The sequence below is a fragment of the Anthonomus grandis genome, chromosome 3 (assembly GCF_022605725.1).
Source record: "Anthonomus grandis grandis chromosome 3, icAntGran1.3, whole genome shotgun sequence".
Classification (NCBI taxonomy): Eukaryota; Metazoa; Arthropoda; class Insecta; order Coleoptera; family Curculionidae; genus Anthonomus; species Anthonomus grandis.
The window spans coordinates 8,450,337-8,477,369 of NC_065548.1; the positions used below are offsets into that span (position 1 = coordinate 8,450,337).

General features: G+C 34.5%; 2 protein-coding genes across 9 annotated transcripts in view; one reads left to right on the top strand and one right to left on the bottom strand.

Moving 5' to 3' along the window:
• Positions 1 to 2,143, top strand: part of LOC126734302 (fat-like cadherin-related tumor suppressor homolog) — a 450,385-nt gene extending 448,242 nt beyond the window's left edge. For all 7 annotated transcript variants that reach the window (XM_050437862.1, XM_050437863.1, XM_050437865.1 and 4 more), the window contains one exon: positions 513 to 2,143. In XM_050437862.1, coding sequence (XP_050293819.1) covers positions 513 to 679 — 167 coding nt within the window. In that variant the 3' untranslated portion in view covers positions 680 to 2,143. The remainder of the gene's footprint in view (positions 1 to 512) is intronic.
• The window catches only part of LOC126734303 (FACT complex subunit Ssrp1), a 97,232-nt gene that overhangs the window by 53,364 nt on the left and 16,835 nt on the right, over positions 1 to 27,033 (bottom strand). The window contains exons 9-10 of one of the 2 annotated variants that reach the window (XM_050437872.1): positions 21,943 to 22,266; positions 15,995 to 16,377 (exon numbers count right to left, since the gene is read on the bottom strand). In XM_050437872.1, the coding sequence (XP_050293829.1) occupies positions 15,995 to 16,377; positions 21,943 to 22,266 (707 nt within the window). Of the gene's footprint in view, positions 1 to 15,919; positions 16,378 to 21,942; positions 22,267 to 27,033 lie in introns of those variants that run through there. The other variant, XM_050437871.1, reaches the window with a different exon arrangement.

Below are 27,033 nucleotides of genomic sequence, written 5' to 3' on the forward strand. Positions count from 1 at the left end.
TTTTTCTAATTTATGGTTATGATTTTGGTACTCAGGCATAATTTTGCATTCTAAGCAACTTTTTCTTATAAACTTTTTTTATAGCTTGACTAAAAATACTACTTTAATCTTCAATACCTACTCATAAAATTTAAAAAATGTTCGTATCAAGGTTCGTATCTATGCTTGATTTAAAAAAAAATAAAAATATGCTAAATTTTATTTTTTAATCAAGCAGGGCTGGATGCCAAACAGTCAAATTTCAACTACAAAATTGTTTGACACTTTTACATATAAGTTCACTTATCCTGGGACACACTGTATACAAAGTCGACTGTTCAGTTATAGCAAAATTATCGCGATTGATACCTTTATGTTTCTTCGATTTTCTTCGTTCGTAGTTGTCGAAAGGGACGGAACTATATGCTGGCCTGTAGTTCTGTACGGCCTAGCTTAGTTGTTACTTTTATTAATGAAAAAAAAAACACTAAAAAACCAGATCCTTTATCAGAAACTTGATTTTTCTCTTACAGAAGAGCGTCACTCCCTCCTGGGCGGCTGCTACGCGAGCAACAGCGACCTCTCGACGAACCTTTGCGAAATCGAAGACTCCGAATGCGAAACCGATTTTAAATCCGAACACAAACCGCTCAACTACATCACGAGCAACAGGGGCGGCGTACATCAAACGGACGTCTGACGGCACGCCCACCGTCTCCCTAAGAAAAAGGTTCGGTTCTTGGGATAGCACCACGTTTTCATTATCGAGGAAAAACCACCCGATTTAATACCCGATTAAAGAATATAGTGTATGTCGATTTGTGATATGAACCAGTTGCGGGGGGGTTTGTCTTTTTAAACGTAAAGTTTTTAGCATATTCGTTCCTGTACATGTGACTAACTAACTAACTAGGATTAGTAATAGCAAGCGCAAAATGGTCCAATTCTGTATTAAACACGCGTACTGTAAATAAGGGAAACGCATTTGCTCACGGACTGTTTTTTAAATCATGACGCGCCTGAATAAAATATTACGTGTGCATGTTAAGAATCTCGTGTTTCGTTTTATGACCGAGATCGGAGTAAATCGGTTCAATTTCTATCATGGAGTTTGCATATCAGATGTGTGGGCCAAACTTGGTTTTTCCTATTAGATAAAAGGGTGCTTTGCACCTTAAATTTGAGTGATTTTTTTAATGTAATATGTAGGTTATATGAACCAATAACAAGCATTTTTTAAACGTAGATATTTTAATAATTATTGTGATAGATTTGAAAAAATCGAGTTTGTCCCTTTCAAGTTTACCTACTTACTATTTATTGTAAAAAAAGATAAAGTATCGTAAATTACCTATTTTTGTAAACCATTAGTTAAAAATTTATCGAATCGTTAGGTTTTTTGGGGTGATTAGTTTTCGCTGGGTGCCGTCATAGTTTTTAAGTTTTCTTTTATTACGTATATCTAAATAGGCCATAAGGTATTTTTACTCAACATACAGGGTGGATTTTTGCAGAAATACCAGAAAAATTCCAATCAATTCGCGAATGCACTAGGAAAGGATGTGGTCACACACAACTTCACATTTCCTAATAATAAAACCACCATGTATATTGGAAATCATCCCGTTTCAAATATACTACAATATAAGAGGTCCTAACAAGTAATAAAAAGTATTTATTTATTTACATTCCGATAAAGAGAATCCGATATTCGACTGAATGCGAACGGCAGCCACGTGTTTTAAGTTAAAATAAAACTTAGGTTAGGTTTTGAAAATGTGCCTATACTGAAACCATGACAACGGCAACCTGTCATACTTTCTTTTTTTCATTTGACAGTTGACGGTTATGAATCCTTGTAGAGAGTATTTACTAAGCAGGCTATACTTAAATGTATAAATATTATAATAGTTAATTAATTAAGGTTTTCGTTTTAATCTTAACTCGTTGTTTTGTATATTGTTTTCCTTTTTTTATACACTTTAGCGGCAGCTATTTTATTTATTCGAAAACAATTATTGTGATTTTCTTTACATGTTTTTTTGTTTTTCTATAGGTTTTAAGGTGCGCGATTTTTTTAATTAACACTACCGCAGTGTAAGAAATAAATTTAAAAAAATTCTAGGTGTAATTTTTTTAATGAAAAATAAATAGTATACAAATATTGTTTGTTGTCATTTAATGAACCTTTTACAACAACAGAGGGAAGGTAGTTTTAAGGGAGTGATAACTGATATAATTTCGAAGATTTTAAGTCGAACTTTAGTTCTCTTTACTGTATTGAAGAGTTTTCTTACTCCAAAACGTGTTCCCTGCCTGACATGATTTACTTAGGGGTCATGATTTGTTAAATACATCTCTAACAGCCTTTGTAACTGACTTTGTCAGCGCTTCGAGGTTGTTTTTTATTTATTTATTTATTATTTAATATACGGGATCAACCCCATTACAAAAAATATAAATATTTCTGAAACAGAAATAAAAGCTAAACTACCTAATCACTAATTAACAATAATTATTAGACTTAATTTTATTAATTATCAACATGAATAATCAACTATTTTAGCAACAAGATATTATCGACGATAATCATTAGTGTCCTTCAAATTACTAAGTAAGGAGCAAAGTTATTTTTAAAGAAAAAATTCTACGAATTCCTAATAAAATTTCTAAAATTGCAGTAAGGAAATTCCCAAAACTTCAATTCCGTTAGTGTTTACTAGACTCAACGTTCTTTTGAAAGGCGTCCCAACACACCATTCACACAGTTTATTCAGATCATCTTGCAAGAGAACCATATCTATATCTTTAACTCTTCAAAAAAACATCTCATAAAACTTTAAATCGTCAGCAAGCAACAAAAAATTACGATTTTAAAAGCAAACCAAAATATTACTAGTGAAAACATTGAATAGAAGAGAACAATGACCACCTTGTGGAACCCCATTTTCCCACACCTCAGCAGTGTGACCTAGCATCACCAATTTGTATCTGCTGAAATCTGTCAGAAAGAAAACATGCAAACCATGCAACCCAAACAATCTAAAAAGCCAAATCTGAAGCAAATAATCTGTCATATAAAAGTTTTGGGAATCTATTCGCGATAATTAAATCGAACTCTCATTCCAATCCAAGTCATTAGTATAAAGATTAAAAGAGTTGCACGTTTTATAGATTGGTGAACCCTTACAAGTGTTTGACCTGGGAAAATCCATGTTAAAAGTCTTTCTTTGTCTAGTGGTACCAGACAAAGACTGGCCGCATTGAAGGTATTTCTGGAGAATTAATTTTTCTAATTAAAATGTTACATACACGTTCGGCGGTTGAAAAATTTCGAATATGATTTTTGCGTAATGTGTAAGAAGGAGACGGAGTAGAGCGAGAACAAACTTGGCTCCACCCTGGGCGGCTATCGCGTCGTCGTTGCGCTTATCAGTCCGGTTGTTGTTGTTGTTTTCCACTGGTTCTCCGGTCTAGCAGTTTCACGCTCTTGCCGGTTTTATGATGAGTTTTATGCTGTTTATAGGCGCCTATCTTTTGTTTACTGGGTCGCATCAGAGTGCTTTGGATCTTGACGGCGCGGAGCACGGGATTTAACTGTCGGGAGATGAAAAAAAAAAAAAAAAAACGCGACGCGAAAAGGAGAGCCCACCACCTCCCCCGGCGCTTTTACCTGGTCCGTTAAAAGCATCCGGGCCTCTCTGGCAGACGTTCCTTCGGGTTTCCGGGCCAGAGGCCTAATAAACACTCACCCTGTGTGTGTGGTTATATTTATATATTCGGCGGGACGTTGGTATTGGCTGCGAGCCCAAACGCAAGCCCCGCCCCCCAAGGTGAAATCTGTTGGTGCGACTTTATTATTAACTTTTGCTCGCTTTTGACGGTGTGAACCGCGTTTCCACCGCATTGTGTTTATGCGGTAGATTGGGTTGGGTGTTGTTTCTAGGTTATTTTTGATTTGGCTTGTTTTGGAGGTTTGGGTTTAGTACGCGTGGAACGTTTGATATTTTAGATTTCTGAAAGTTTTGGTGTGCTTTTTATTAAGAAAAGAAAAAAGTAAAGATTTAAAAAAAAATAAAAGAAAATGAAAAATAAAAAAAAGAAAGAAAAAACCTCTCTCTGTTTTTTATATGTCTATAAGATTTTGCTGAAGCTTTTAGTTTAAGGTTTATGAAAGTTGCATTTTCGTGAAAGTTGGAATTTTGTTCAGCTGATGATGTTTAGGCATTTGGGGAGGCCCCCAGATTCTCTAGTTTGCGCCTAAGAGCAATTTTATCGCCGGGTTTGAGTTTAGTTTATTTAATTTTTGCATTATGTTATCTATTTTTTTGTCGAGTACATCATCAGGCATGCTTAAAAGATGTATCAGACGATTATTTTGGGTAGGCCACCCAGCTTGTTTCGTCGAAACTGCTGAGGTGCCCGCCCCCAATATGGCCCCCATAGGCTCTTCCCCCATTTTTTACAATGTTTGTATTGGTTTTTAAGCTACTTACAACGCCAAAAGCTTGCAGGGTGGTCACCCCCGCAATTGCAGCACTGTGCCGGCGAAGTCCTTTCTTTCTTGCATTCGCTATAGAAATGCTCCTCTTTGCATTTGTGGCATCTCGGCTTGGCGGTGCAATTAGTCATTGAGTGACCATACTCCTGACACCTGTGGCATTGTCCAATTTGTCTGATATTATCTATGGTGTAAGTTTTCAAACGTTCCACGCGCACTTTTATTTTTAATATATTGTCCGATTTGAAAGATGTTATCCTGTTCTTTGGGTACCAAAAATCTGATGAGGTCCGTGGGCCTTTTTCGACCTGGGCCAGTATTGAACCAGCCCAGTTCTTCGGGCTCGAACCCCATCAACCTTAGCTCCTCGATTCAACTTCGACTTCATCGAGGTTAAAAATTCATAATAAAGCGGGTTCTTTTCCTTATTTGTATCTTTTTCATACATATTTGCTTTTCTTTTGCCTTTTTATCCACCGTCACAAATCCCTCCTCCCCCTCATCTGAGGAAGCCGGAGTATCAGAGTCAAGGTTTTGAGTTTCTTTTGTGTTTATTTTTTCATCAGAGACCTGCATCCCATCGTCCTTGTCGGGCGATGAGGTGCTTGCCTCCTCTCTCGGTCTTTTACGGGATTGTTCTAAATCCAGTAGTTTTTGTTTGTCTGCCTCCATCTGCCTCAGATGAGCGGTTAAGTTTTGATTATTGGTAACTAGATTTAGTTTTTCATTTTCTACTTGTTCGAGTTTTTCAGTCAGGAGAAAGACCTGCCTCTGGATCATAGTTAACTGTTCTTCGAAAATTTTAAGTTTTTCTTTCAACTGTTTATTTTCTAATTTTAGAGTGATGTTTTCGTTGTTGCCTTTTTCCAGCAGCAAGTCCTTCTCCTAAGATTCCAATTCAAGGGTTTTTAGCTTCTTCTGAACGAGCAAAAGTTTTTCACCCTGGAGTGGGTTTAGGCCGGCGCTGTGGCTCGCCCCCTTTACCGGGTTAGTGTCAGGATTAATGAAGGATTTATTTGAAGTACGGGATGGGGTTGACGAGGGTTTTTTGAATTTAGAGGACGAGGATTGGCCATCCAAAGTCTTACCCCGCTCAGTCTTCTTTTTGGTTCTCATCTCCTCGCTTTTGCAGGATCGGTCGGTGGTGTATCCGTCTGACGTATCCATTTGTTCTCTTTCGCTTTTCTCCGCCTTGTCTCCGATTGAACGGCGATGAGTTTGCCCCCCACTGACGATGGGGGGCGAAGGGACGCTAGGATCCGCCGTGTTTTTTTTTTTTTTTCTTTTTTATTCACGAATTTCTTTTTTGATTATTTAATACTGAATCTATATAAAAATAATAAGAAGAATACTGATTGTTTATTTAGGTTTAACGATGGCTCGCTGTCGTGTGCAATTTATCCGGCGTCTAAACTGCAACTAACTGCCTCGCAGTTTAATCAACTGCCAACTGCCATCAGTCCGGTTAAAGTTCAGTTGCAATTCCTCGCATACCTATGTACGTGTTAGCCGATCATGTTTACAATTTATTTCAACCTCTGGTACGAAGACGGATACAGTAATAAAATAAAAATGGTTTTCACTGTTGATCAAAAGATTAATCTCATTAAATGGTATTGTCATGCGGATAGTGCAGAAGAAGTTGTCGGCCGTTTTATAATTGCATATCCTGATCAGCAAGTCCCTACTGCTAAAACAATTTATAATATCTGGCATAAGTTTGAGCAGTCGGGATGTGTTAATCGGTGTACAAAATGTTCTAGTGGCGATTGGGAACCTCGTCGAACACTTGACGCTAGGATTGAAAAGGAGGTCAAGGTGTGTGCTTTTGTGGAAGTAAGTGAACCTTGTTCTAGCTCCCAAATTTCTGAAGAACTTGATATTCCAAGTCGTACAGTGCGTGATATTTTGAAAAGAAATAAGTACAAAGCCTATAAAATTAAAAACACTCAAGACATTTTTCCGGAAGATCAAATAAAACGCTTGGAGTTTTGTGAAACCTTAAGAGAAAAAATTGATCAGAATGACGACTTCACAAGTAATATTTTATTTACAGACGAGTCGTCTTTTTCTCTTCTAGGTCGACATAATTCTTCAGTCGTGAGATATTGGTCTCGGGAAAATCTACATTTGTGTGTACCATTACGAACTCAATACCCGCAAAAGGTAAATGTTTGGGCTGGTATTTTAGCCAATCACATTGTAGGGCCTTTTTTTATTGATGGTACCTTAAACTCTGAGAGATATTTACTTTTATTGCAATAAAATATTATACCCGCTGTAGGAAACTTGGATGTTAATTTTGAGGAAATTTGGTTTCAACAAGACGGATGTCCCGCTCACAACGCTAGACAAGTGCAGGACTATTTAACAAACACTTTTCCTGAACGGCTTATTTTTACAAGAGGTACCATACCATGGCCTCCGCGATCTCCAAATCTGACGCCTTGCGACTACTTCTTATGGGGCTATTTAACGGAAATTCTTTACCGACACCGACATGAAAGAGCCGTTAATTTGGACGAATTGCGACTTAGAATTATTAATATTTCTAGGTCTATTACACCTGAAATGTTAGCCAATGTACATAGAGAATTTTATGACAGGTTGGGATACTGTGAAGCCCAACAAGCAGGTGTATGTGAACACCTTATTAAATAATCCATTTAATTAGAATTGTTATTGTGTTTAGGAGTTATTTTTCATTTTATTTTAGAATAGTGTATTTAGTTTTTACCAAAGGTTTCTAAGATTTGAGCATATTAAAGTTGTTTTTTTGACTTGCGATTATGAGCTCTTTAAAAAACAACATAAATTTTTATCTTTCGTGTGCGCGTAAAATTCCAATACTTGATTCGAGGCTAACCTACCCATCTCCAAGCGCTTGCTAAACAAGTAAACATCACTGCGAGCAAGCCGAAATTAAATTCACATTGCGAGCGGTACGGAGAATCGGCGTCGCTATCGGTGGGAGGTTACCGATGCAGTCGTTCTCTGTCTACTCTGTATCTATTAGGTCTAATACAATAAAACTCAATCCGAATGCGGCCCACACACCTTGATGTATGCTGCGATGCAGGTATCGACTATTAAGGCTAGCGTCCACTTCAGACGGATCGCGGCGGGGCGGACCGGGCCGCATTTCTTGCAACTGCGTTCACTATAGACGTAGCAAGACCGATATTTTTAGGTATACTGTATGTTTAGCCAGTTTCAGTTTAGTCGTTTTTGTGTTTATTGTAGATGGGGTGGGACGAGCGTTTTCGACACTATTGAAATTTAAGTTATTTTAATCATTGAACTGATAAAAAAGTAAAAAAGTCCTGAAATGGAAATAGATACGTCTGATGAAGAGTTGTTCCTGTTTCAAATATTGCTGGAAGAGGAAGAAAAAACGGAAAAAAAGAAACGTAAACATAAAATGTGGGTTCACGATATATGCAGGCAAAGAAAACTATACGGAGTATTTCACCATTTAATTCCAGATTTGAAAAAAAGACCCTACAAAATTTTTTGAATATTTTCGTATGTCGTATGAAGAAAAATTTGAAGAATTACTGCATATTTTAAATAACGACCTTATAAAACAAAAATCTAAATTTAGAGAACCAGTAGAGCCATATGAACGACTGGCAGTCTGTCTCAGGTAAGTAGTATTCTTATTAAGAAACATGCATCAGAATAATTTTATGCAAAGTGATCATAGCTCATTTTTTAATGTTCCACGGCATGAAATCAAAAACTATTATTTCTGCGATGATAAACTTTAATTCATATTTTTTATACTTACTACATTTTATTCTAATTTCTATCTATATGTATTAAGTTTTTAGTCTACTAACATCAACGTTCAGGAAACGTTAGAAATTCTCCCATCTGCATATATGTCTTGTTTGCGTGATCAGCTGGTCCAGCTTGTGCGACTGGTGAGGATTGTGGAGGTGAAACTGGAGAATAAACTTGCGATCCTAACGAATAAGTTCATCGCTTTGGACCATAGTATTTGATCCAGTCGTTGCAATTTGACCTGTCTGTAACACTGGCATTCGGACTGGTTCTTGATAATCGCTCCGCACAGTAGGACGATTAAAATATTGTTCATGGCTTGCTTTTCGCTGTAACATTTCCAATTCAGCGTCATTTATAATTTTAAAGACGGAACCTTTCACACGAATTTGGATGTCTTCAGGAAAAGTTTTCACTGTACGCCCCAAATTAGTAAAAAAGTCAACAACTGTGTCAGGTTCTTGGCGAGGTTGGTCATACTTTTTCTTAATATAGGACTGAAACAGTGTTTTTGCCGAGGTTGAGGACTGGCCATATTCGTCCTGTACTTAATTTTTTTTTTGAACATGAAGCAGTTGAATTGGAACTCATTTAGGATTGGGACCCTGGTGTAGATGGTGGCGACATGTTATCAAGCACAGCTTCTTCATCATCACTCGACTGTCTCGAAATGTTTGTTAAACATTTTTCCTGAGTTTCCAAATAACAAGTTAGAAATTGCATTTCTTTCTCATATTTAATAGGCTTATTCTTTGTAGCGGCTTGTCCACTCTTGGTTTTTCGCAAATTTTTTGCGCGCCTAAAGTTGTCTCTTAGCCTTTTCCAGTGGTCACGACATTCGGATGCTAAAAAGAAAATGTACGGATATATTAAATAAACAATATTCATTTTTTTTTGCGGGTATAAACACTAATAATTAAATTCTTTTCCAGGTTTTTGGCGACTGGCAACTCTTTTCGATCACTTGCTTTCAGTTTTCGTTTAGGAGAAAAGACTATAAGAGCTATAACACGTAAAATATGTCTGCGAAACTTGTACAGCAATATGGCAGAGAATGAAAATTGATACAGCTTCGGAAGAACAATGGGAAACAATAGCTTGTCAGTTTTGGGACAAATGGCATTTTCCCAACTGTATAGGTGCGTTAGACGGGAAACAAGTTGTTATAGAATGTCCCGCAAAAAGTGGATCGAAATACTTTGGCTATAAAAAAACATTTTGTGTGGTTTTATTAGCTTTGGTAGGCGCCGATTATAAATTTCTGGTGGTACACATCTCGTGAGAGTGGAAAAACTCAGATGGAAATATTTTTTCGAATTCCAATTTCGAAAAAGCGCTAGCAGAGAACAGACTGAACATTCCTCATGACAAACCACTTCCTGGCACTGAAGATGCTATGCCTCATGTTATCATTGGAGATGCAGCATTTCCTTTGGGAAGGTATTTAATGAGACCATATCCAGACTTTAGCCTCTGAAGAGAAGAAAGTGTTTAATTATAGGCTAAGCCGAGCACGACGGGTCAGTGAAAATGCGTTTGGCATACTATGCAGAAGGTTTAGAATATACGAAAGACGATTATCCATGACCCCTGAACATATTAACATTGTAGTAGCAGCAACGTGTTGTTTACATAACTTTTTAATTACCAATGTGGGGTTACAAGACGATTTAAAAGAAAATAATGAAACATTGGAAGGATTAGTAAATTTACCACACTTTGGTGGAAATGCAACACAACTTGCTCTCAGTATTCGGGACAAGTTTAAACAATATTTTGTATCGAATTTCGGATCACTACCTTGGCAATTACAGGTCGTAAGACGAGGATTTCGTCATAACGAATAATATATACTTCGCTACTGTCTATTTTACATATATGTATCTGACATATTATTATTTAATTAGGTAAATAAATGCGTCTGAAATACCTATGTGTACTTACCCCTTAATTTCATTAAATCTGCAATTTCTTGCCATACATTGTTTTTCCTCTGTTCGTCGTGGTACCTCGCATCTCCCGTGTCGTACAGTTCCTTATACTGGGACACTAATGACATTAGCAATTCTTCGTCCATTTCTAATTAATTTCCTAGAATTTGTGGGCAAAGCAATATAGAATTAACCAAAAATACTAAAATGCGTTTGTGCTGCTATCGCTCTACGTTAACTTGAGACGGGTCGCAACGTGCCGTCCGCAAAAATCCGCCTATGAGGCGAAACAAAAATCCGTTGCGTTCCGCCCCGATGCGACGCGCCTCGAGTGGACGCACTCTCATTTGTTTCCACGTGAGAGTATTATTGCGTTGCGATGAGGCCCGATGCGATCCGTATAGTGGACGCTAGCCTTTATGTTCCATGATGCAAGTTGCAGTGTGTGTTTTACTGAATCACGTATTTGGCATCAGTTGCGGCTTGCAGCGATGCAGAGTCTGGAATCCCATTTTGGTCGGCGAGCCACGACGCCGAGTCGGTGATGCTGATGCAAGTTTCAGCGTGTATAGAATTGCGTCGATGCGAAGAGAGAAGATATTTAATTATTTTCTCGCGTCATTGAGTTTCGTTTGTTGTTTATTTGATTATGTGTGTTAAATTCCATGATGGAAAGTGATCGTCAATTTTGGGAAGAGTTTATAAACATTTATCATCTGCATACGTGTCTTTGGAATACAAAGGCTAAAGAGTATTTAGATAGAAACAAAAAACCAAGCATACGAAGAAATTAAAATGCAAGGAGCGATTTCCAAATGCAAATAAGGACTTTGTAGTTAAAAAAATTCATACCATGCGATGCAGTTTTCGACGAGAATTAAAAAAAGTAATAAACTCTCTTAGATCTGGGAGTGGCACTGATGAAGTTTATGTCCCGTCCTTATGGTATTATGATATATTGAGTTTCATAGCAGATTCTGAAATGCCTCGAAAAGGCAAGTCAAATATAGATGAAGAGAACGAGAGTGGCACCGAAAAAACACAGAACGAGGTATGTTAAACATGTGGATATTTATTTTTTTAATTCATCGTGTACCGGGTGACTTCGTAAAAAGTACCACCCCCTGTAACATTTTTATTTCCTATTGAAAAAAAAAAATATATCTGCACAGGGGAATCCGTAATTAAATTTTTGGTAATTCTGCATATACAAGGTACGACAAAAAGTATACTTTTTTTTAAATGGAACGTCAATTCCTATTCAATGAGAATTCCTATATATGTATCTTGACCTAAATTAAAGATATGATTTTCAATTATTGTAACTTATCTATCCGCTGGCTTATGTACTTTTAGCTCCTTCAATAAATTCTCATTTGAATAACGCTTTCTTTCGATGAACCATTTTTTGGACCATTTTCTCTTTGATTTCCTTTTTCTTTTATAGAGTATAAAGAGTGCCCCAACTACTGCTAATAAAATTGGTGTTGGCACAACGTGCCTCATTTTATTCGACAAGCAAATAATAATACTCTAGTTTTTAAAAATAACTTCACACAACTGTCTTTGTGTTTCATGAACATCGAGTCGATTCAGGCATCGCAACAGGTTTCGATTTGAGTGGGCGCTTATGCAACTGATGCAAGTTTCATGAAACATAAGAGTCGATGCCTGCATCGCAGCATACATCAAGGTGTGTGGGCCGCTTTAGATTCAACTCGCCAAACGTGTATATGTCAGTCTAGGTGTGACGATTTTCCAAATGTAGCCAATTAAACTCTTACGATAAATCGGATAATCTTAATTCGGATAATAGCCATGCTTTTTAAAAAACATATATTTCAAGAATTCACGTTGCACACGTTATATAATTTTAGTCCATATTTCATAATGTGAAATTTTTTTATATGCCTTATTAACCAACTCAATATGTCATATTTTTTTTCACGACAATCCTCTATTGAACTTATTTCCATGTACATTTTAAAGTCGGTAAAACGTAACGTTACAGTAAACTGGACAACTTAAGATGGAATTTATAGCAATTAAAAACAGCAGAAGACCCAAATCGGAGCCTTGGAAAAACCCATTGGTGACAGAATATAAAGTAATATCAACTTTAGGAAAGATGCTGACGAAAATTAAGGAGGAAATTAAATTTCCATATGAAAAAGACTCACTGCGAAGATTATTAAAAAATTATGGATTTTATTGGAGAAGATGTCAAAACCGGCGCAAAATTTTAATGGAATATTCGGAATAGCAGAAAACATTAGTTCGAGTGGTCGCTACATTGTAGTACATGTCGAAAACGAAAATGGGTTTGTTGACGGTGCATCTCTAATTTTTAAAGCTGGACTATCTACGGGGGATTATCACGGGCAAATGAACAAAACAAATTTTACGAAATGGATAGAAGAAAAACTGTTGTCAAAGATTCCAGAACAGACTGTTGTTATTATGGACAACGTCCCCTATCACTTTGTATTAGTGTCCACAAAATCCTCGACAAAAGGTGTAATAGTAAATTGGCTCAAAGACAACAAAATTAATTTTGACGAATCAAAAAGAAAATTTGAGCTTTACGATGTGCGCATAAGCCTAATACGACCACTAAAAATTATAAAATAGACAACTTATTGAAAGAACATGGACATATTCCACTAAGAACACCACCCTACATGTGCGAATTAAACCCTATAGAATTAGTGTGGCCGAGCTAAAGCGATAATATAAGAAATCATAATACTGATGATTTAACAGCTATACCAGATTATTAGATTTATTATATAAGGGTATCAAGTTTGTCAGTTCCAACCATTGGAAAAATAACGTCAGACATATAATAGATATAGAGAATAGGTATTGGAAAACTGACCAGATAATAGAGGACATCCCTGAAAAATTTATTATAAAAGAGGATGATGATGATGAAAGTGATGCTAGCTCTGATGAGTTAGACGATTTGGAAGACGAAAACATTGATCAAGAAACAATGATAATTTTTTTGTGTTTATTGTTTTTTGTTTATTAGTATAAATTTAAGTAAGATTACTATATATATATATATTTATACATATATAATATTTATACATATATAATATTTATACATATATAATATTTATTATGTATAAAGTCTTTTAAGTTAGATTGTAGTGTTTAATTTCACTTGTGTTCTGTTTAATTTTTTTGTTATATGATGAAAATAAAAACCTTTAAAAAATTTACTTCAAATCGAAATTTCCATTAATATAGGTGTACAAAATCAATCGCTTTTATTCGTGGTTAAAAAAAACCAGGTAAGTAGAGAATAAAAAGGTAAAATATCCAATATTTTTTTAATAGATAGTGTGCGCCACTGAAAATGCCTCGAGACCAAGTTCGAAATGAGTTTTTAACATTATTTATGGCCTTCTTCCTCCTTTCGTCGCGGTTAGAGTTACCGCAGATAAATAATAGTAGACTTTAAATATATATAATGATTTTATTTTAAAATGATTTATGATTTATTTATCTTTAAATACTTTCTTAATAAGTTACTTATTTTGTTGGGTATTATGTCACAGTTATACAGGGTGCGGCATAACTGTCTCCCTATTTTTAACCTTCCCTCGTATTGCCGTGCGGCGTCGCAGAATAGTGGGGGTACCGCCACTAAGAGCCGTATGGGAAACAGTTTTGTTTAAACATATTTTAGTCTGAAGCATCATGTGGACCAACGCACAGCGCGCATTCGCCGTGGAAGTGTACCTCCGCGAAAATCGGTCAGTTATTACTGCGCAACGAGCGTTCCGGATAAGGTTCCAAATTCCGCGAAATGAAGGAGTCCCGGACCGAAAATCAATTGTATTGTGGGTCAAGAACTTCAGAGAAACTGGATCTGTTATCAAAAAAGGAGGTGGATGGCCACGGACAGCTCGGACACCCGAAAACATCGAGACTGTGAGACGCTCATTTTTACGGTCACCTAGACGTTCTGCACGGAGACACGCAGCTGTCCTTCGTTTATCTGACCGCACTGTGCGAAGAATTCTTCACAAGGATCTTCGTTTTCATCCATACAAGATGGTTCTGGCACAGGAATTATCAGAACGTGATTGGAACAATCGACGTGCTGCATGTGAAATTATGCTTCAAAATATACCTCAGGGCGCAGTTTTTTTTTAGTGTTGAGGCACATTTTTACTTGTCTGGCTGGGTAAACAAGCAAAACTTTCGGTATTGGGCCGCTGATAATCCGAGAGAGATACACGAGAAGCCTCTACATAGTGAGAAAGTGACAGTTTGGTGCGCCGTGTCTGAAATGGGGATAATCGGCCCTTACTTCTTCGAAGAAGAAAATCACGCTGTTACTGTGAATTCGGAACGCTATATAGCGATGATTCACAATTTTTTCGCCCCAGCCTTTGCAGGACTCAATGTGCAAGATGCCTGGTTTCAGCAAGATGGGGCAACAGCTCACACATCTCGAGCTTCAATGCAAGTATTGAGAGAAATGTTCCCCGGACGTTTGCTCTCCCTGAGAGGCGATATTTCTTGGCCTGCACGCTCGCCCGACCTAACGCCCTGCGACTTCTTTCTGTGGGGTTACCTAAAAGCTGAAATCTTCAACTATCGTCCAACGACTATTAGACAACTAAAGGATGCAATCCGCCTGGAAATTCGCATAATACCCCAAGAAATGCTTGCAAGAGTTATGCGAAACTTCAGAAGTCCCTTGCACCAGTGCTTCGATAATGGTGGACGGCACTTGCCACATATTCTCTTCAAAACCACATAGGACAAAAGTGTTTTAGTTAGTACTTTTAAAAGAAAAAAATTAAATCTTTATTTTTCAAATAACATCAGTATAAATCAATTTAGCAAATATTATCTCATACGCTCAATTATTGAAAAGAAGGGGAAAATAGACTTATTCACGTTTCTAGAAGAAATATGATTTTAAGTCTTTAACGATTACTTTCGTAATATTTAATTCACGTCCAATAAATATTAAATACAATCATATACTTAAGGCATAATAGATTTTTTAGGAGCAGAGGTTTTATCTATCAACCTCTGAGACGTTTCTTCTATTCACTATCTTACCTAACTTTATTTTGAAAATTGAAATAGAAAACGGAAAACCTATTTATTGAATAAAAAAACCCAATTTGAAACAGCGTTTCAGTAGTGAAATCTATTACTCTTATCAAGGTCTAGTAACTTAAATTAAAAATATAAAAATGCTTATCTTTTTTTATATCTTTCACATACTTCAAAATGTTGTTTAATATCCTTTTTTATATAGCTTTTGTTCCTACATTCGGTTTCACCCGGCTTGGTAATAGGAGAGTTCAAACAGAGGAATTCTACTCGGCGCAAAGTTTTTAAGAGGACTTGAATGCTCCAAAAAGGTTTTTTTTTAAATAAATTTCGGTAAAGAATTTGGGCGCGGAATCTTTAGTTTTATACAATCAACTACGCCGCCCCTTTTTTATTCTTCATTATTTATTATTACCATTTACTTGCATCCCCCAAATCAAAAATCCACGAACCGCCACTGCTGTCATAACAACTAAACTAAGATAAGCGAAAAACGTTAGCAAAATTAAACTTGATTTTTTTAATGTAAATTGAAACTTGTTTTTAATACACCCATTCACTCACACCAGTGTTCCAAGAATGGAACATCATTTTGTTTTCAGGAAAAAACATGTTTAAGGGAGATAAAAAACCAATATTTTAATACAAAAAAAAATGTGTTTTTAATAATTAAACCTTATCTACACTTTAAATTAAAAAAGAAACAAAATACCTAATCACTGTCACCATCGTCGCCGGATTCGCTACTGGCCGTAGGCGAGCTAAGAATCTCTTCCTCGTCTTCCACCTCGTCCTCGCTCGCGTCTTTCTTCTTTTTCTTTTTGGACTTCTCGTCGTCACTGTCTTTCCCTCGTTTGCCCTTCTCTTTACTCTGTTTGTCCGAGGCATCTTTCTTATCCTCTTTTGCAGCGGGTTTCTTGGGCGCCTTCTTTTTTTTTTCGTCGTCTGAACTGGACGAATCCTCGATGAACTCTTTACTTTTGAATTGGCCGGTTTTCGACGGCGACGATTCCACGGGTTTCTTGGACGGAGCCGATTTTTTCTTCGTCGCAGTCGAACTGGAACTTTTACTCGACGATTTCGTTGTCGCACCACCTAAAAATTGGTTTTATTTTCAGTTTTATTCAAATTCAAATTCAAAAGACTTTTATTACCACTTAAACATTGTACATAGAAAATTATTTTTTTTTTATTACAAGAATTTACACAATGCTAAGAGTAATGCGGACTGAACTGCGATTTTAAAAACAACCGATAACACATACACGAGCTAGCGCGCATGTGCTGCTCAGACCGTTAAAACATACTAACCTAATTACAACTAAAAGAAGAATAAAGACTTTCCCAATTATAATTATTTTGAAAATAAATCATTAAACCCTAAAAACATATAAAAGCTAAAAACAAAAAAAAAATATAGTGTAATAATTTACTATATCAATTACATTGATATAGGTACCATTTGTGCAATAGACAGAGAGGAGGAAGGGCGGCAAAAAACACGAACCGAGGCTGGAAAAATAGATATTCCAAAATGAACCATTTAAAATTTTATTTTTATGCCTGCAAGATCGACAAGACCAGTGTTAATTTAAAAAGTAAGAACTCAAAAATAATATGGTTGCAATTAAATAAAAATAATTACATTATATTTTTAATAAAAATTTGGTGGTGTGAATTTGTTAAAATGCCTATGTTAGTTGAGAATTAAGAAGAATTTCTTTAACATATGCAATAATTTTTTTTGGTGAACTATTTTTAATGTAATCCGGTAGCATATTTACACATCCTCCTAAGCTACGGCACCGGGGTGCTAAAGTCAATGAGGATGTGTAGTAACCGTTCAACTACAGATGCTTCCAGGTTTTGGCAACGCGCTTTTCGCGATGTTATTTGCTGCTATTTTTTAAATTTTAACGTGTTTCCGATGAATTAAACAGCAAGAAAATCCAAAACAAAAATATAACTGATTCATAAAGATATATAATAAGGGTTTTTATTAATAATTTTGTATAAATAAGGAGTATATCTACCTACATTTTTTTAGGGAATAGACATACTCGTACGTTTATCATACTATGTCCTTTAAAATAATTTGGTTTTAATTTTTGTTTTCTGAGTAAAAAAATACATAATCATTGTAACGATAAGGGTAGTAAGATTAGGGCTCTTTGGTGCTTTTTTAATTTTGTTCGAAATTGGTACATATGGGATTTTGAGAATGAGGAATACACTTCGCCAAAAAAGTATTGCATTATCTAGACTTTTTCCATAAGATTCAACGTAAAAATGTTTTTTATTTAAATAGCTGCTATATTACATTATAATTATCAATATGTCTATTTTAATAATTGAGATAACAAGACAATTTAAAATGAAATAGGTTATGAAATATCCAAGCTATAACTTAGACGTTAGCGTTATTATTTGCTGCAATATATCCTAAAGGGTGATTTAAATGAAATTTTTTAAGAAGACGTAAAGTAATCGCTCTGTATATTGTATGATGTACCGTGAAAATTATCACGTATTTTATAATTAAAATGTCGTTAATTAACGAATAAGATTTTGTTTAAATCACATATGTATTGCTTTTCTTTTAACTGCACATCATACAGGGCAATTATTTTATCTCAAAAAGTTTATTTTTTTTTTTTAATTTAAATACAGGGTGGTTAAGTGGTAAGATTTTTACAAATGTTGTTTTTTTTCCGGATATTTCCGAACGTATCCGGATTTTTCAAAGTTTTTAAACGGAATTTTAATAAGCATTAAATTGCGCAACTTTGCCATACTTTAACCCTCTCTTACGGTTTGCAAGAACCCAATGATGATGCTCGAATTTGGGCCACCCTGTACAGTGCGGATCTTTAATGTCCTGATAGTATTTTTAACATCGCGAAAAGCGCGGTGCCGAAACCTGGGAGCATCTGTAGTGGAACGGTTACTACACATCCTCATTGATTCCAACACCCCGGTGCCATAGCCTAGGAGGATCAGTGGCGGCTCGTTAGGGTGGGCAGGGTGGTCACTGCCCACCCTGAAAAATTCAAAGCAAACAATATTTTTTACGTCCAATAGTAGATACATTAATTAATTAATTAATTACAAAAATAGATTAATAATACCATTCATTATACAACAAAAAATATGATCCAAATCTTGTTTTATTACCTATTACTATTATACCTATCAGTAATTTAAGAATTCGCCGAAAAATCCAGTGCAAGTCGCTGAACTATTTTCCCATATCAACTTACCTACCGCGCTCCGTACTAAAAACAAGCATGGGCCAGCCCAACAACCGATAACAGAAAAACAAACGCAATTGATATTTCTAATGAGAAAGACAAAGACAGAACGGATCGCGTGTGTGCTGAAGTACACCAACTGACACCATGCGAACTCACACAAATTGGGCGAGCCCATTTGACGTGCGAATCTTTTAAAGCATAAAATAAATAAATTTTGTTTGCTTTTTATTTTTGACGCTTATCCATAATAAAAACTTTCGGCCGATATTTTTCTTGCTGTATGTCTCGTTTTCTTTATAGCAAAACAAGGCTCATTTTTTTCGAGCAAAGTCAGCAAAGCCAAAAATATTGTTTTATAAATTACAGTATAAAAATTGTTTTCTAGAGAGCCCCATACACTACGTCCTTTTTAGTAGTTTTAGCCGACGCCGACGGTTAAAAAAGTCACAAAAACGAAGTGAATGGACAAAACCGTCGGGTTTCCACGTCGTTTTATTTCAAGCGAGGCTTGATTTTCCTTCCAACGTTTTCAACCATCGGTTAAAAATGTTAAAACTGCCCGAAAAAAACATGTATGAAGCCCTTAACGCGGTAAATTCAAATTTCACCTCGTGATCTCGGCTCCGCGGGCTGGCCCATCGGTCGTATTCGGTATTCGGGCGGGCTATTCGGCTTTCAGCATTATGACGGGAAGAGTGTGCGTCGTTGAAACTTTAACCTAACCTTGCCTAAAGACATTTTCGCGGTTTCGAGTAGTTTTTTTTTTGTAGGTATGTAAATTAGAAGAATTATTATTAAACTGACAATGGCAGATTTAAGTGCAAGTGTAAGCAACAGAAAAGAATGCCGGATTTTCTTTGCAAATCTTATGCGTGTGCCAGGAAGTTCGGAAACGAGGTGGAATTTTAAATCGCGAATTATCGATACTGTTATTAAACAGAGGCATTAACTGGTGGACGTTTTTGAATATATTGTTAATAGCCAGAATTTCGCTAAAGGCCATGAGGCAAGCAATGTAGGCTTTAAAAAGATTTTAAATGATTTTACGTTTTTATTTTTATTAAATGTTTTTAATCTCATTTTTGAACAGACGGAGTTAGTATTTAATATATTACAGAGCAGATTATCTGACATCTCGTACTGTAAAAATCGAATTGAAAATCTTCTAGGAACTTTAAAGAATTATCGGGAAAATGATATTTTCTTTGAGAGAATTTTTAATAACATATCCGTAACTATAGGGCCGCCACTAGAAAAGAAACGAAAAAAAGATTACGACGAGCTGACTGATTCAAAATTATATTTTAAACGCGCTTATAACGAAATATTAGATTTAGTTGTCAGTCAAATTGATGTTCGATTTAAAGATCTCAAAAATCTAGTTTTTTTAGAATTATTGGATAAGATTAAATTCCCTTCTTATAAATCTATATTTCCCCAAAATTTGCATAATTCGTTATTTGCATCTTACCCAGAGTTTTTCAATAAACAAAAATTACAAAGCGAGTTGACGGTTTGGTACTCAGATGCTGATATATTAGGTGTTTCTTCAAAATATACAGATATTCTTCAGTTCATTTATACTAATAATCTTTGCACAGACGTTCCGGAAATCTATAAATTATTATGTTTGGTACTGTCGCTCCCTACTACATCCGCTTCAGTAGAAAGAAGTTTTTCTGCTTTAAAACGTATTAAGACATTTACAAGAAATTCCATGACTCAAACGAGAAATGTAAATTGGCCACTATTTCGATAGAAAAGGGGTTAATAAAATATTTACAAGAACATCCTGAAACTTCAAAATTTTATGAAAAGGTCATTGATCACTTCGCGCTAACAAGAAACAGACGAATCGAACTAGTCTATAAACAGGTACCCTAAAAACGAAAATTTTTGAAAATTTAAATACTTTATAGGGTGTTCCACCGCGAATACCCGCGATCTATATATAGAAAATTACACATAGAAAATTTTCCTATGTGTAGTTTTTCCATATTTTCTTGCTGTTTATTTTTTAAAACCTGATGTTAGATGAAATGGAATTCTAATCAAGTTTGGATTTCTTACATTGTGTATATAATCATGGGGAAAAATAAGTCTCTTAAATATGGCGGCTCACCTGATTTAATTATTTTGTAAATTAAATTATACATATGACACTTCCTTCTATTTCTCATATTTAATATAAAATGTGAATTTACATAAGGAGTAATGTGGTCCCTATACGATATATTAAAGGAAAAACGCATACAACTATTTTGCAGTTTCTGCACCGTCCTTGACAGAGATACGGTTAGTGAGTCGCCATACACAATATCTGCATAATCAACCAAAGACAGTACAAGCGAATTGCAAAGCAAAGATTTGGTGTTTGATGGTAACTGATTTTTGTATTGATATAAGTTTTTTAAACGACCGTAAGCAATTTTAATTTTGTTCTTAATGTGGGAGGCAAAGCTGAGATTTGAATCGAATATAACCCCTAGATTACGTTTTTCCGCAACGGTTGGTATAACTGTTCCATTAATATTAATTTTAAAATTTTTCATGCATACTAGAAGATGACTTTTATTTTGTGAAAAAAACATTGCACATGACTTTGAAGCACTTAATTTGAGGTTATGGTTTTCAGCAAACAAAGCAATCTGATTTAAGTCGGCGTTAATTTTATTCTGTGCCACCTGAACGTCTGATATTTTAAAAGAATTATAAATTTGGGAGTCGTCAGCAAATTGGTGCAGCTTAGAATTTTCGATGCACTGATTCATGTCCGCAACATATAAAGAGAAAAGTAAGGGGTCTAATATGGAACCCTGAGGCATCTCTTTTTTAAATGACAAAAACCTTGAAAATTTAAATTCACCATCATTTACCGTTCGGACACAATGTAACCGATCTTTAAGATAAGAGCTAAAAAAATGTATGGCATTTGCCGAAAAACCATAATAGTGCAGTTTTGCGAAAAGCATTTGGTGATCTATGGTATCAAATACTTTACTTAGATCTAAAAGAGTTAGGCAAGTTATTTCCTTTGAATCCTCTTTAAACCTGATATCATTAACAATACTGATAAGACTTGTTATAGTACTAAAAGATTTACGAAATCCCGACTGGCAATCAGGAATAATTTTTAAATTATAAACATAGTCAGCTATTGCGTTATATACGTGACGTTCTAAGATTTTTGAAATGACAGGCAGAATACTTATTGGTCTAATGTCTTTATAATCTGTTGGACAAGGTATTTTTGGTAAGGGAATGAGTATCGCTTTTTTCCAATCATCGGGGAATTGGTTTTCTAAGATGCAGGAATTCAAAATATTGACTAATGGCTTAAGACAAAAAGGAAGACATAGTTTAAAAATTTTTTATCACAAAAAACCATTTTTAATATCAAACTTACCACGGGAAGCTTTATATTCTGCCATGGCCTTATTGTATTCCTCCTTTTCTTTGGCCGCTTTACCCTCCCATTCGGATTTATCCTTTAGTTCACGCCACATTTCTCCGCCTTTTTTCGCTATTTCCGTCACTTTGATTCCCGGGTTGTCTTTTTTGATTTGCTCCCGATGGGCGTTTAACCATAACATGAAGGCGGTCGAGGCTCTCTTCGGTTTATTCTCATCTTTCTCTTTCTTTTCCTTACGTTTCCTCGGTTTTTCGGATACCGTTTTGGCGCTCTTCTTCTTCTTTTCTTTCTTTTTCTTTTCCTTCTTCTCACCTCCATCTATAAGAAATGTACATGAATAATCAAATAATTTATCGCACTTTTACAAAATATTACAATAGTAAAACTCGAAAAAGAAAGTCGTGGGTTTCGCATCTACATCACTATAGGGATTATCTTAAATAATAATAATAAATAAACATATATTTATTTGGTACCAAATGCATACTATATTACATTTGCCCAAAAAGGCGAAGATTAGCTAAAGCAATAATAGTAACATAAAAATTAATCAAAGAGCAAATAGAGAGAAAAAAAACTAATTGTGCTATTGTTCCTCCAAGAACAAAGTTTTATAATCATTTTTAAAACGAGATATTGGAATTGAAAAATTAGATCTAAATCGATTATAAATTGTTACGGCAATGTAAGTATAACTACGAGTCTTATGTATTATATCTCTATCATGAATCGCATTTCTTGGAATTAATTTCTCTCAGATCTCTAACTCATCCAAAATCTTTAATATTCCTGAATATGCACCTATAATATCAGTAAAATTCGCCATGATAGGCGAGATATTCTGTTCAATATCGCCATTTATCAGGCTTTGTGAATTTTATTAATCTCCGAGTGTGATGAAATAATTCAAATTCAAATTTATTATTCATTTTGGTTATATTATAACAATTTTTTTTTAAACTTAATTATACTCAATAATAATAGTTAACAGTCATTGTTTTTAACATACACCTAGATGTTGTAACATCTGTTTGTGTATGCTAAGAAATCACAAAATTTTAGTAATAATATAAAATATAACTAACCATAATCTACAACTAAACAAAAATTCTCCAATAAAGTTTCCCTTCCCAAAACTATTTAAAAAAAATTAAATTTATTTATATTTGAATAAATACATTTTCTACAGACCTTACTAAAGTTTTTAATATTATTTATATTTTTTACGCTGTTTGGTAAGATGTTATAAAATTTCGTATTTAAGTATCCTAAACATCGTTGCCCTATAGTTTTTTTTATGTTTGGTATTTTTAGGTGTCTGTTTATATTATTTCGGGTTGTGTAGGAATGACTAACATAATTCTTGATTTTTTCTGATTTATGTGTATAAATGCATGTTGACAATATGTAAATTGAGCGTATATTAAAAATTTCTTCAGAACATAATTGTTGTGTAGGAAATCTTTTTTGTTTTTTGTATATAACTTTTAAAATAAAGTTTTGTACTACATTAAGTTGTTTTAAACAATTCTTGTATAGACCTCTCCAGACAATCACCCCATACCTTAACAAGGTTTATAAATTAAAATTAGTAATTTTTCATTTAAAATATTTCTGAAAATATGAAATCGATAAATAAGTTTATGGATGTTTTGTGTTAATTTTAGAATGTGTTGGTCCCATTTTAAATGTTTATCCACAACGATACCCAGATATTTAGTAAATGAAACTTCCTTGATATCAATTGATTCAAGTTTAATTTGTTGAAAGCTGGGGCGATTAGCAGCTGTTATAGAAAATGCAATATAGTTTGTTTTTTGACTATTGAGACTTAATTTAAAAGAATCCAGCCAGTTCTTGACTGTTGCTAGACCAAGTTCTGCAGTTTTTTTTGTGTCTCCCCAAGAAATTCCGTGAAACACCGCAACCGTATCATCTGCATATGATATCAGTGACCCGTCATGAATTTTAAGATTGGTAAGAGCGTTAATATAAGTTATAAAAAGTATAGGTCCAATAACTATTCCTTGTGGAATTCCAATTTTTATATAAGATGGTTCACTAATCTCATTATTTATTTTTAAAGACTGTTTTCTGTCCCCCAAGTAACTCTCAAAGACCCTTGCTAGGTCCAGAAACACTGCCAAACACTTTCTATCACCATCAAAAGCCTGATTCACTCGCTTTGTTAATTCGCAGACAGCATCGGAATGCTGAGCCCCCCAATGAAACCAAACTGATTTTGTGTTAATACGTTATACGTTATTTTATAGTTAGTACGTTATTTTTTGTAAATAGTCAATAAGTCTATCTTTCAAACATTTTTCGAAGAGCTTGGAAAAATTATTGATCACACTTATAGGACGATAGTTACCTATTTCACATTTATCACCTGACTTATATATTGGAGTGATTATTGATACTTTAAATTGAGTAGGTACTATTCCTGTTTTAAATATTAGGTTGATAATGTGAACCAATGGTTCAATAAGGTAAATATAAATTTTTTTTAATAATTTTGAGCTAATAGTATCTATCCCAGGCGCGGAATTGTTTTTTAACGAAAAAATATGTTTAATTATTTCATTCCTATTAGTTGGTTTTAGAAACATTGAAGATACACTGTTATGATTAATTTTGAATTGTTTTTTTGGTTTTGCATATTTACTCCTACGTTTATAAAATACTGATTACAAAAGTTTGCCATGTCTTTGTTATTTGAAAATTCTTTGTTATTATTTTTTATTTTTATTATGTCATTTCCTTTAGTAGTAATTTGATTTGTAAGCTCATTTATAACTTTATACATTTTGCTCATATTATTCTTAGATGCCTCAATTTTTGTTTTGTAATAGTCATTTTTACATTTATTTATTATTTTACCCAATGAGTTTCTGTATGTTTTATATTGTTGTTCTTTTTCCAAACTATAATTTTTATTCAATTTTCTTTTCATTTTGTCTCTATTTTTTATTGAACATATAATAGCAGCAGTTATCCAAGGTTTAATTTTTTTAATTATTTTTTGTTTTAATATTTTTGGCTCTTCAGAGCTTTGTATAATATGTTCGACAACATTTTTGGTTGCAATTTCGACATCATTAATATTTAAAATAGTGTTTTCCCAATTTTGTTTTATAAGTAAATCTTTTGCCTTCTCATTGTTTAATATTTTTATAATTTTAATTTTTATATTATTGGAAACATTACCTGCCCGAACCTCGTCTCTAGCAAAATTAAGCAACACAGGATAGTGATCGGTGACGTCAGTTTCCAAAATAAAAGAAAGATGTTTATTTTTGTTTTCCAAAAAATTTTTTTTAAGGAAAATGTGGTCAATACAGGCCCTTGATGTTAATGTGACCCGTGTAGGACCAGTTATAAGGGAGTAGAATCCGTAAGACATCAAGAGAGCTAGGTAGTTATTTGTATCAGCTGAATTTTCAGATAGAATATTTATGTTTATATCTCCCAGAAGTATTTCTGTTTGCTGATTACATTCACGTAATAAATAATTTTCCAGGTCATCGAGAAAAGACGATACTACCGTCGAGGGAGGTCTATATATAAATACACGTTATGCCATATTGTATATCAGTTATAGCTAAAGTTATCCTAATCAAAGTAATTCCCGACCTAATTAGTTTTATATTTTCTACTTTGTTTATGTTTAAATTATTTTTTATATAAACAACCACCCCATCATTCTGGTTACAGTCTCCCCCATTATAATACATTTTAAAGCCCTCTATATTAAATTCATTACCAACCAATTGCCATCTTTCACCCAAAACAATAATGTCGCAGGATATTAAATTATATGTTTGTAGAAAAACTATCATTTTATCAATTTTTTTTTTAAACTTCTTATGTTAAAATAAATGATATTTAAGAGTTTGGAACCTATGTTAATTTTTTTGCTTACATAATCACAGTCCGTACTTTGTTGATCCGCATTATCTAAAACGTCCAGTTCTTGGAGCACTTCTACCTCTTGCGTATTATTCGCCATAACTTCCATCATAGTCAATTTTGTTTTTCAAAAGCGTGATTTGATGTTCAAAAAACGGACAAGTTTTGTCGTTTGCGGCATGATTTATATTGTGCTCCAAATTAAACTTTGCGTTTGCATGAATACAACTGATGTATTTTTTTTGGTTTTTTGGGCACTCCTTAACTGCGTGTTTCTCCGAACAATACTCACAAAAGACCTCAATCGGACATTCCGTATTTTTGTGAAAAAATCCTTGGCATTTAAAACATCTGGGTTAAGTTAGTTCTAGGTGGTCCATTGCTGCAATAAAATGATTTTGTTCCCGGATTCTGGTCTCTACAAATGCACTATTTAAATCGTCTTTATCATTTATTTTATAGTCAATTATCTTGAAGCGGGGATTTCTTAGTTTTGTCACCTCTATGTTGTAGCCATTCAATTTTTCTTCTGCTTCCTTTTTAAGTATATCTATATCATTTTTTCCCTGGCATTTAACTAGAATATAGCCGTTTTTTGTACTTTTAATACTATTTACACTAATCTTTAATTCGGCAGGATTTATCTTCTTTCTCAAGTCTTCCTTTATTTTTTCTATGTTCTGGTGTTTTTTTGGCCTAATAATAAGGCTAGAAATATTTGTTTGTTTTTGATGATTTAATGGCTTTTTAAGGATATCACTGTATTGCAAGGAATTTAAAACATAAGCTTCACTGTTACTGGATTCAAGACTTTCTATTTTTTGTTGTAGTAGGTCAATTATTTCTTCTTTGCTTTCTATTATTTTATTTTTATCCTCTATGGTTCCTTGAAGAAGTTTGTGAGGTTTACATCTTTGACATTCAGTGCAATCAAATCTTAAAATTCTCTCACCTTTTAGTTCTAGGACCTTCACTTCCGATGCTGACAAATTCCCACAATTCTTACATATTCCTTTTCTGCATGTGTCACATTGGAAAAGTGACACATGCAGAAAAGGAAGCCCATTACAATTTTAACTTTCTTAAATACGTTGGGTTGCAGTTTGAACCACCTTTTCTGTCTATTCAAGGTGTCTCAAAATGGCCCATGCATGCTCATGCATCCTTACACAA